The sequence below is a fragment of the Pyrus communis genome, chromosome 14 (assembly GCF_041283825.1).
Source record: "Pyrus communis isolate YQ-2024b chromosome 14, ASM4128382v1, whole genome shotgun sequence".
Classification (NCBI taxonomy): domain Eukaryota; kingdom Viridiplantae; phylum Streptophyta; class Magnoliopsida; order Rosales; family Rosaceae; genus Pyrus; species Pyrus communis.
Window position 1 is genome coordinate 7,342,587 of NC_142578.1, and position 12,395 is coordinate 7,354,981.

Consider the following 12,395-nt stretch of genomic DNA (forward strand, 5'->3'; position numbering starts at 1 on the left):
TATATATATATATATATATATATATATATATATATATATATATATATTATCTATGTAGTTTGGGAGAAAAGAAAGTGAGGCCCCTTTGTGAAGAGCGGTAGGTGAGTTGTCCTGCTGAGGTTTTAGTTATCGGTCGAGGTAGTGATTTATATAATAGTTTAAAAGCTTTTTTATTTTTAGATAAACGAAACCATGAATTATTATGAGATTTAATCTATTTCCAAATATCTATTTATTTTCAAGTCAAGTATGTTTGAGTTCATTTAAATATTTATGATGGGATAGGATGCGGTCCCTAATTCCTAATACCCTTTGATTGAAACCTTAATGAAATTCAAAGTTCGATCAAAGTCTCATGACTTTGTACACCTCATTATATTACTATTAATGTTTATAATTTTATAGTTTTGATATTAATTGTTTGATATTTTATGAGATTTATAATCCTATAAATTTAAAATATTTTTATAATACTATTAGAAACGGCTACAATAAAAAAATTCAAACATTTTGATTGAATAAATGGATAAAAACTACGTAACAATAAGAAATAATAAATGGCAAAAGAAAGTATCCGTAGTGTTAAAAAAATTGGTACATTTTACAAAAAAAATTGGTACATTTCACATATAACAAAGTGGTACATTAATAAGGAAGAATAGGTACATTATAAATAAATTAGGGTACAAATAAAAGATTAAAAAATTATGAGTACAAATGAAATTTAAAAAAATATGGGCGTAAAAAGAAATTAATACATGGGTACAAATTAAAACTAAAAAGAAAATATTACAAATTAAAAAAAAAAAAAAAAAAAAAAAGAGGTTGCAAATTAAAAGTAGGTACAAACTAAAAATATAAATATATAATACAAAGTTTAGCCATAAGGCATAAATATACCATATGTAATTTTTCTATCATTGATTAATTATACAATGCTACGTGATAGTAAACACATGGGCACAAATACACATAAAATTTTCAAAAAATATGGGCACAAAAAGAAATTAATATATGGGTACAAATTAAAACTGAAAAGAAAATTGATACAAATTTAAAAAGGTTAGCAAATTAAAAATGGGTACAAACTAAAAATAAAAATATATTATAAAAATTTAGTCATAAATCTAAATATACTAATTGTAACATTTTAAACACTAAAGGAATATATTTAAAAAAAAATTATTAAAATAATTAATGATGTTATTAACACCCAAGGACCTTGATCAAAAATTGAAAAGGAATAAGGTTTTAATCAATGGAGTAGCAAAATGGATGAAAACCTAATTTCTCCTATACACAATCTATTTGGAATTACTTGAAATCGTCATGGAGTATGAGAACTTTAGTGTTGTGTTATATGAGCAATAAATGTATGGCACACCAGGACACTATGAAGGATGAACAACACGTGAAGGGCCGTTGTGATATGAAATTATGAAGTTCTTTTACATAATTATGACATTTTCTAGCTTGTGTAAAACAACATCGATTGACTAGCACATTATATGTTCTACTCACTTGGAGAGGTGGCAGTTGCTCATCCCTCCTGCTTTCATTTTTCAAAAGAAATATTTGACGAGACAGAGGCCACTAGACGAGCTGAGATTGTGTTCTATTGACGCAGATAGCGAGGTGACAAAAGCTAACCTTAATAATCAATATGTTTTCAACTTTTTCATTTGAAAATGGTCCATAAACTTTTGAAAGCGTTTTATAAGGACAAAGTGGCTCTATAACACAAGTAATTTTTGAAAGGCATTTTGATAACCTTAACCAAAAATGCTTTCTCTATAGGCATGTGACAACTTATGTCTAGGATTACGTACTTATGTTGAAACATAGACAAAACCCACCAAATTGAATTGTACACGTGCATAAGCTGTGACATTTTGGTGTCTACTTGACAAAGTCTACAATTGGACTTAATTGTTTGGATTTGTGCTTACCTTGTTAGAATTAGGATTTTGTTTCTTTGTCTAATACGGTAAGGTTAGTTCTCTATATATATGATGCTTTGCAACTCGTAGACACAAGTCCTTCACAATGTAGCCTCTTGAGTTATGTAGCCGTCATGGCAATCTTTCGTTCACTTAATAAAATTATATTAATTTATAATTAGTTTGGTCATTTGTCAGTCATGCACTATAATATTCAATTATCATGCTCAATTCCATGAAATTAGCTGATTTAAACTACTAAGTCTATCAACTTTTGTAAACGACATTGCTGACAAAAAAAAAAAAAAAAAAGACATTATTGTTCTCATTAATTTAACACATTTTCTAAAAGTTGAGGACATAACTAAACTTGAAACCAAAAGCAATTGAGGACCAACGTTGAATAGCCAGTAACTTCAGAAGACAATTTATAATTAACTCTTTTGTCATTTATGCGGATGTAAATCAGACAAGATTAATTCCAAGCTCTTTCTCTCTCTCTGCCCCACATGGTTCACATGGTCCTATATATATGGTCCACAACGCATCTCTATAATTTTATGAGATCAAAATTTTGATGTTATATGAATATATATTGATAACAGTAAAAAAAATGACTATATACTTGAGAACAAATTAAACCATTGTAAAAGGAGATAAAAGCAGGCAGTTGGTAATACTAGGGAGCTTAAATTTGTAAACAAAATTTGCAAACTAAATAATGTGTCATCAATAGAATGAGCATGTTTATCAATGCTTAAGTAATAATCTAATTATCAACTTCCATGTCGTTTAATTTACAAAATTTTCTACAAATTTAGTTTCTTTAGCATTACCCTAAACAAAGTTGTAGGGCAGTGTCTACTTGATAATCACATTTTCCATCCAAACAAAAAAGAAATCTAAACCCAATTTCCCTTTGGCTAACCAGAAAAATCCCACTACGCACTACCCAAACAGAAACACACACACACACACACTCACATATGATCAGTTGCGTAAATTATATGTTAAATTTGCTAACTAAGTGTTATTTCTCCTTACTTTCTGTTGATTAAAGCGAACTTATAACTAAGTAAGACATTAAAGTGATAGAGTTTTATAATTGAGGCTAAACTTCAAACACTTACCCTAGTAGCTAGGGCAAAACCCCCATCCACCATGAGTGGGAAGCAAATCAACTCAGTGTGCTTTTTGAACGAGAAAATTCAACTCAGTCTGCTTTGAGATAGTCTCAGCTCATTAATATCTAACCAAACATAAATAGGGAAATCAAAAATTAGAAATCAAAAGAACTTGGTTACTGGTTACCGAGTAGCCAGCGGAGCGTGTAAAGGAAGGAAGGAATAGACGAAAAAGCAAAGGATTAGAGTGGGAGATAGGGTTTGGCCAACTGGCCTCTTCCACCATGCATGGGTGCAGTTTTGATACCTTAGCATGAGATTGCCTACTCAGCATTAAAGGAGGGAGAGCTATTGATCACTAGCACAAATAATCTCATCCCAATCCCAATCCCGATCGCAATCCCAATCCCATCCAGGTGGGTCAGATTCATCAGAAAAATTAACAGAAATATGTATTATTTTTTTATATTTGCAGGTCTACATTGTTTGTCATACCCACATAAGGCGCGGCCTATAGCTTTTTTCTCTTCTTGTTTACAAAGATGGTGAGTTTTCTATGCACATCTTTACGGCTGCTTTGGAGCTTATATAGAGGTGAGTGCGCACCCCATGACCCGTTACTATCAAACCCCTAAATAATATTTACACTCATAATTGTGGTTGTTTTTTTGGGATCGGCTGCCCTCTCTTTGCACTGTCCTTGTTGATGCTGCAGCTGCTGCTCTGCCACCACCAATTTTTGAAAGCCGTTGCAGAAGAAAGAAGAGCTGTTCAGAACACTGGATAAAACAACTCCCACCAGCTTTTTTGTTTCTTCTTCTTCTTCTTATCCTTTTTTTTTAATTATTTTTTGTCCTGCTCTTTTTATTTTTATTTTTTAACTTATGTTTTATTATCCCTCCTTCTTCTCCTGCTTTCCGCATGACAGTATAGATAGTGGTCAGATAATAACGGAATTGACCAAAAGTGAAAACCCTAGTTGATCACAGCCGTTGATGGTTTAGCATCTTTGATAAAACTCTGTACGTGAGCAGAACTAGACGGGCGTATGGTCCATTCAACCTTTAGGAAACATGGAATGTTGAGTGGGAGAAATAAGGAAACAAACAAAAAGCTAGCATGCCATCTTGGGTGGTTCGGTATGGGATACCGAACCAAAACCTTAGTCTCGATTCCCAAATCGAAATTTTCGGTATTCTCAATTTCAAGACCGATCTCAAACCAAATTTTCGAAAATCCCGAAATAGTTTCGGTATTTCGTGACAATCAGGAATCCCGAAATATTTTTGGGCTTTTAACCTTTTGGGCTTTTGGACTATAATATTTGGCTGTGCAGTGTGCAGAATAGCCAATCTGCACTGCATATCGTGGCTGTACGCAGTGTGCAGTGATCAAAATTTGGCTGGGCTATAAAGTGATCATCAAATCATTATGTGTAGAAATAAAATCAAACCAAAATCCTTGCATTGCATATATCCAAAACAGGTAAGGAAAAATGGACTCATTCACTCAATCCTTGAACTGGTCAGACATGCAGTAATTGCATTTAGTGAGATATAATAATAAACTTCACTTAAGAAAGCAATTCAACTAAATAAGTTGAAGAACGAAGGCTTCAAAAGAAAGAAATAGTTTGCATCGAGAGAGTATTAAACCAGATAATAAACCACAGCCTATTACAAAGGTCAACCAATGACTAATGTAAATATACCAAAGCTCCAAAAGCTTAGATTCCTTAAAGACTAAATACTTCCAATTACAAATATGTCCCACATTACACTCTTAAAAGCAACAACAAATAAATCAAAGGAGCATACAATGTAAAACCTTGTTTGAATGACAATGAGATCACAACTGGACTACTTGTGTGGCGCATAACTGGTTGTACTGGTTGTGTGAAACACGAGAAGTTTGAGAGCCCTAATGCGATAAGAGTCATGGAGTTTCATGTATTGCAGCTGTCCTAGTTTCGATCCTTATCTGATATACACTAGTATATCAAGTCATGATGGGACTAAAACTCTTTGAGATAGAGATCAACACTCCTTCTGTTAATAGGCTGGACCGAGTGGATCTCTATCGATGAGTGATTGTATAAATAGTTGAAGTCCCTGCTTCCACACTAAGGCTTCCTTAATATCTAAAACCCTATTCACTTAGAGAGGAGATTTAACGAGTGTTGGAAGTAGAAGACTTCATCTGTTGCTCTCAGAATGGCGATACCTCCAGGTAAGTTGATTTCTTGTACTGCACGGGATGGTCCTTCAGTTACTGAAGCGTATATGCTTATGGTAACCCTAGTGTCGTGTTGGTTTGCTATGCAGTTGTAGTTTGATTCTTTATATTACTGCTTACATATGGTATCAGAGCCAACCCAACATGGCTAGGGTTCCTTAATCAATATGGTTAACTTTCGATATGAACACATACATATTTATTTTGATCCTGTGTCATTTATATGCTTCCGCTGCATACTGACAATTGATTCTGCATGGTCACTATATACATAATCAACTATTGCTATGGATACCTCCAGTTGTGTTTGCTATTTTGTCCAGATAAGATCATTTAAAGGATGGTTACAGCACTGGAAAAACTCAACCAAGAAGAACTTTTGGATTCATATTTTATTTGAATCGTAAACAAGGATCTCAACACCTAATCTGCTCAAAAGTGTTTAGTTTGTTGATTTTGGCTTGTTGTCTAAAGAATCGAACATGTGATTCATCTGTATTACGTGAATGATAATCTGCTCAAAAGTGTTTATTTATTCAAGTTAAACAAATGAATCAATGTATAGTGAAGTATTGAATTGACAAGATTATATTCTTCATCTGCTCAAAAGTGTTGAAGTTATGTAAACTGCCCTTGTATTCAATATTTTGGCTATGCAAATCTAGTATAAATGGTTTCTGTCCAAAGATGATACTATGCTTATACGATTATGTGTCGGAAAAAGGATTAGGTATCATTTTCCGTTTGATTATTGACACTTAGATAACTAACAACTGTGAAAATTAACCTTTGGTTTTGCAGCTCCTCATATGACATCCCTCAATTTCAATAATATTGAGACTTTGACCGGTTCTAACTACAAGAAGTGGAAGGAGGATGTTGAAATGGTTCTTGGCCTTATGGATCTCGATTTGGCATTAAGGGAGGAAAAACCTGCAGCTATTACTGCAGAGAGCACTGCAGATCATAAGGCAAAGGCTGAGAAGTGGGAGAGAACAAATCGAATGTCACTGATGATTATGAGGAAAGCTATGGCTCCGTCAGTTAAAGGGGGTGTTCCAAAACAGGATAATGCAAAAGACTTCTTGGCTGCAGTTGAGGAAAAGTTTAAAGAGTCTGACAAGGCAGAAACTGGGACTTTTCTAACTCAAATTACTTCAATGAAATTTGATGGTGAGGGAAGTGTCAGGGAACACATTCTGAAGATGGTTGATCTTGCTCAAAAGTTGAAAGACCTTGAAGTACCCATGACTGATCAGTTCCTAGTTCATATGGCTTTGAACTCCCTGCCTTCAAAATATGGGCAGCTCAAAGTTTCATATAACACTCAGAAGGTTAAATGGGGCATTGATGAACTGATCACTATGTGTGCACAAGAAGAAGATCGGCTCGGGAGTGACAAATCAGTGGATGTGAATTTTGTGCAAGGAGAAAAACGCAAAAGGGACTTCAATCAAGGTTCAACCGTGGCTGCTGGTAAGAAGAAGAAGAAAGAAATTTCTTTTTCATTTAAAAATGCTAACATCATCTCTAAAGGATCTCATAAAATTAAAACTGCTAATGTCGAAACTGAGAAAGAAAAGGAGTGTTATTTTTGCAAAGAAACAGGTCACTTAAGAAAGAATTGCAATGGCTTTAAGAATTGGCTTGTTAAGAAAGGTAATGAAATAAATGTTTTTGTGTGTGTTGAGTCCAATCTAGTTTATATTCCTCCTAATAGTTGGTGGTTTGACACGGGCTGTTCTATTCACATAACCAATTCCTTGCAGGGCTTCTCAAAAACAAGGGTGATAAACAATGAAGTCTACAATGTCTATGTGGGGAATGGGAGCAAAGTTGCTGTCGAATCCATAGGAAGTGTCAAATTAGTTCTTTCCTCTAGCTTTATTTTAGAATTAAGTCCAGTACTTTATGTACCTTCCATGCGAAGGAATTTAATTTCTGCATCTAAGTTAGTTAAGTCCGGCTTTACATTTGTGGGTGACAGTCAAAGTGTAAAGTTTTTCCATTCAAATGACTCGAATAAATTGCTTGGTGAAGCTAATCTCAAAGTTGATATGTGGCAAATGAATTGTACTTATGAGATTGAATGTTTTAATGTTCAAAGTGTTGATTCTAAAAAGGTGCTCTCTCATGCAAAAACCTCAATGCTTTGGCACAAAAGGTTGGGGCACATCTCTAAAGAAAGGATCATCACACTTACAAAACAAGACTTGTTGCCACAACTTGATTTCAGCAACTTTAAAGAGTGTATTAACTGTTTTAAGGGAAAGCTCACTAATACTAGGAAAATAGGGTCAAACCGTAGCCAATGTCTATTAGAAATCATACACACTGACATTTGTGGACCTTTTCCAATTAAAACCATCTGTGGAAAATCATATTTCATAACCTTCATTGATGATTTTTCACGGTTTGCATATATTTTCCTTATTTCTGAAAAATCTGAAGCCTTGCAATGCTTTAAAACATTTCATTTGGAAGTTGAAAAACAACTGGACAAACACATTAAGATTGTGAGATCCGATAGAGGTGGTGAGTATTTTGGCAGGTTCACTGAGGCTGGACAACACAAAGGACCTTTTGCAACTTATCTTGAACAAAATGGCATCGTGGCCCAGTATACTACACCTGGGACTCCGCATCAAAATGGAGTTGCTGAACGAAGGAATCGAACCCTAAAAGACATGATCAGATCCATGTTTGCACATTCAAAGCTTCCAATGTTTCTCTGGGGAGAAGCACTGAAAACTGCAAACTATATATTGAATCGAGTACCAAGCAAGTCAGTGGACAAGATTCCATTCGAAGCTTGGACTGGAAGGAAACCGAGTTTTAACCACTTTCATGTATAGGGTTGCAATGCTGAGGCCAGATTTTATAATCCAACAGAAAAGAAACTTGATCCAAGAACCATCAGTTGCAAATTCATTGGATATTCTGAGAAGTCTAAAGGGTATAAATTCTATTGCCCTAACAGTCACTCGAGGGTCATGGAAACACATAATGCACGATTTCTTGAAGATGAGGATGAGACTGATTTCAGTAACTCAACAGCTCTATCCCCAGATTTTGAAGAAATCCCACTTAACAATGAGTTGCCTGATCAGCATGCATCCACTCACAGTATTCCCATGCAGCCACGTCCTCTTCATAGCAGCTTACATATGTCCTATGAAGATGAGACAGCAAATGAGGAACACATGGCCTGTGCAGATGTCCAAGAAAGTGAAGTACATGCACCTGTACAAACAACTGAAGAAGATCTCACAAATGCTCCAGTTACTACAAGGTTGGAATCGAATGTTCGCAAATCACAGCGAGTACGTAAAGCAGTATTACTGCCTGATTTCGTGTACCTAAATGAGGCAGAACACACTATAGGTGATGAAGATGATCCCTTGTCCTACAATCAAGCAATATCAAGTGCACGATCAACGTTATGGAAACAAGCCATGCATGAAGAACTGGAATCTATGGAGAAAAACAATGTGTGGAGTCTAGTTCCACAGCCAACTGGGACAACAAAAATCATTGGTTGCAGGTGGGTGTTCAAGACAAAACGAGACTCACAAGGCAACATTGACAAACACAAAGCAAGGCTAGTAGCGAAGGGTTTTACACAAAGGGAAGGAATTGACTACAATGAGACGTTTTCTCCAGTCTCAACAAAAGATTCCATGAGAATAATCCTAGCTATCACGGCACACTTTGATTTAGAACTTCACCAAATGGATGTCAAGACGACATTTCTGAATGGAGACCTTGAAGAAGATATCTACATGCACCAAGCACCTGGATTTGTTGAAAGGGGGAAAGAAACGATGGTTTGTAAGCTGAATAAGTCTATATACGGCTTAAAACAAGCCTCAAGGCAATGGAATAAGAAATTTGATCAGGTAATGGCAGCTTCAGGTTTTCAAGAAAACAAAATGGATGAGTGTATTTATCTGAAAGTCCTTGGGTCAAAGGTTATATTCTTAGTGTTGTATGTGGACGATATATTATTAGCTAGCTCCGATATGTCTCTACTACAGACAACTAAGAGTATGCTCATTCAAAACTTTGACATGAAGGACTTGGGGGAAGCTCGATTCGTTTTAGGAATAGAAATTGTAAGAGATCGTGCTAAGAAGTCTCTTGGTCTCTCCCAAAGGCAGTACATCGACAGAGTCACTAAAAGATTCAATATGGACAAGTGTTCGAGTGGTGAATTGCCTATTGGCAAAGGAGACAAACTGAGCAGTGATCAATGTCCCAAAAATGAATTAGAGAATGAGGGAATGAAGGATAAGCCCTATGCATCTCTTGTAGGGAGTCTTATGTATGCCCAGGTATGCACAAGACCGGACCTGGCTTTTGCAGTAAGTGTACTAGGAAGGTTTCAATCAAATCCTGGTACAGCACATTGGGTTGCAGCGAAATAGGTACTGAGGTATCTTAAAAGAACAAGAGATTTCATGTTAACTTACAGTTATGTGGACAAGCTGGAGTTGGTGGGATTCACAGATTCAGACTTGGCAGGATGTGTGGACGACAGAAAATCGACGAATGGTTACATTTTTCTGTTGGCTAATGGTGCAGTATCGTGGAAAAGTGAAAAACAGAAGAGTATTGCATCTTCAACCATGGAAGCTGAGTTTATAGGGTGCTATGCAGCAACTCAACAAGCTGTTTGGCTCAAAAACATGGTGAGAGGATTGGAAATCGTTGACAATGTTGACAGGCCCCTCAAGTTGTATTGTGACAACAAAGCTGCAGTTTTCTTTTCAAAGAATAACAAAAGGTCATATGCTAGTAGATTGATGGATATTAAGTACCTAAAAGTGAGAGATGAAGTGAAGAAGGAGACTGTCGAAATTGAGTACATCCACACAAGCTTAATGGTAGCTGACCCGATGACAAAGGCCTTACCAGTGGGAGTCTTCAAGAAACATGTCTTCAACATGGGAGTGAAAGAACTCTTTGATTCTGTTAATGAGTGGGAGTAAGCACTCCATGAACTACGTAGGTTTTATTGCAGTTATCTTTATTGTGATTTTCGACAGTTGTTAATTATTATTGACTTGTTTGAATAGCTGATTATGCTTTGACAAACGACTTTGGTACTGGAATCATTCCAGTTTGTTATATGGAACTGATATCTGACGATACAAATTATCAGTTCTCAACATCATGACTCGTAAAGGTGGCATAGTGTTTTTATGATAAATATGTATGTGATCACAGAGTGCAAAGTGCAAGCAATGCGTGCTTTGTTTTCTGTGGTCCTATATTTTTCTTAAAAAATGACAAGTCACTGAGTAGGATCAGTTGCAAGCTTTTGGGAACTCAATGATCATCATGATTCTTATTGTATTGAGGCATATCATTGACATTCAAGTGGGAGAATGTAAAACCTTGTTTGAATGACAATGAGATCACAACTGGACTACTTGTGTGGCGCATAATTGGTTGTACTGGTTGTGTGAAACACGAGAAGTTTGAGAGCCCTAATGCGATAAGAGTCATGGAGTTTCATGTATTGCAGCTGTCCTAGTTTCGATCCTTATCTGATATACACTAGTATATCAAGTCATGATGGGACTAAAACTCTTTGAGATAGAGATCAACACTCCTTCTGTTAATAGGCTGGACCGAGTGGATCTCTATCGATGAGTGATTGTATAAATAGTTGAAGTCCCTGCTTCCACACTAAGGCTTCCTTAATATCTAAAACCCTATTCACTTAGAGAGGAGATTTAACGAGTGTTGGAAGTAGAAGACTTCATCTGTTGCTCTCAGAATGGCGATACCTCCAGGTAAGTTGATTTCTTGTACTGCATGGGATGGTCCTTCAGTTACTGAAGCGTATATGCTTATGGTAACCCTAGTGTCGTGTTGGTTTGCTATGCAGTTGTAGTTTGATTCTTTATATTACTGCTTACATACAATTCAAGAGAGCATACAATTAAATAGAACTCATCTGAGATATTTACCTGTTGGTAAATAAAACTCCAGCACAAAAGTTGCAGTAGCAAAGCAAAAGAGCCTAGTTCCTTTGGACCTTCAACAATATGCAAAAACCCAAGAACCTGAACCATTAGATCAATTAAATAGAATCTGATTTGTGAAACCAAACAAACCCTAATCTAGAATTCGAAAATTAAATTTCAAAAACCGTAAAATTACAAACCCTAATCTATAATTCGTAAATTAAATTTCACAAACCCTAAATTAATTCCCATATTTATTTACCTGTGTCTGAATCTGAGAGAGAGAATCACGTGAGAGAGTCAGAGACTCCTGAGAGAGAGAATCGCGAGAGAGAGTTGTGATAGAGAGAATCACAAGAGAGAGAGACCGATGGTGGCTGTGGCTCTATGTCATGAAGGAAGGGTCCACCGTCGGAGAGAGACAGCGGTGGATGATCCGTGCGGTGGTGGGCCGGTGAATGGCTGGCCGGAGTTGGATTTGAGTGAGACTGAGTCTGAGTGAGTGAGAACTGATAAATGAAATGAAAATTCGAAACTAGAGTGGAGTCCTCGACGGGGAGAAAGCTGAAGGCCTAATAAGGAATTGATGGACAACATAGATTAATTCGAAACGATCCAACGGTTCAAATTAACTCTAACTATAATTAAAAAATAATATATATTATTATCTGTGTAAATATATATATATATATATATATATATATATATATAGGGGAAACTTGATATAGGTCCAATTTTTTGAGCCAATAGTAGGAATAGTCTAATTTATTAAAATAAGTCCAATTCCTTAAATCTTATTATTTTATTATCAATAATTATCTCTTCAATGATAAGATTTATTATAAAAATCAAATTTCTTCCTAATTATCTCTTTGATTATTATTATTTTTTGTTCTTTCTTGTTCTTTATCCCGTTTTAAACCCCATTTATAGGTTTTATTTTTTATTTTTATAATCAACCTATATCACAGGTTAATTATATTTCTCTACTTATATGACAGATTCTTTTTTATAATCAAGTAAGATTCATGTGTCTTGCTTGTAGATATATTATGTTTTTTTTTTCTACCTTTTAGTTAGGTTTCATATCTTACTTATAGATATGATATATATTCATATTT

The 12,395-nt window shown here is 35.4% G+C and overlaps 1 protein-coding gene across 1 annotated transcript; it reads left to right on the plus strand.

Moving 5' to 3' along the window:
• The first annotated feature begins 4,890 nt into the window (after positions 1 to 4,890).
• On the plus strand, positions 4,891 to 7,232 carry LOC148691161 (uncharacterized). The gene is made up of 3 exons (XM_088683856.1): positions 4,891 to 5,293; positions 6,101 to 6,958; positions 7,069 to 7,232. Exons 1-3 carry the CDS (start codon positions 5,278 to 5,280, stop codon positions 7,098 to 7,100), a joined length of 906 nt encoding a protein of 301 aa, XP_088539982.1. The 5' UTR covers positions 4,891 to 5,277; the 3' UTR covers positions 7,101 to 7,232.
• The last annotated feature ends 5,163 nt before the right edge of the window (positions 7,233 to 12,395 follow it).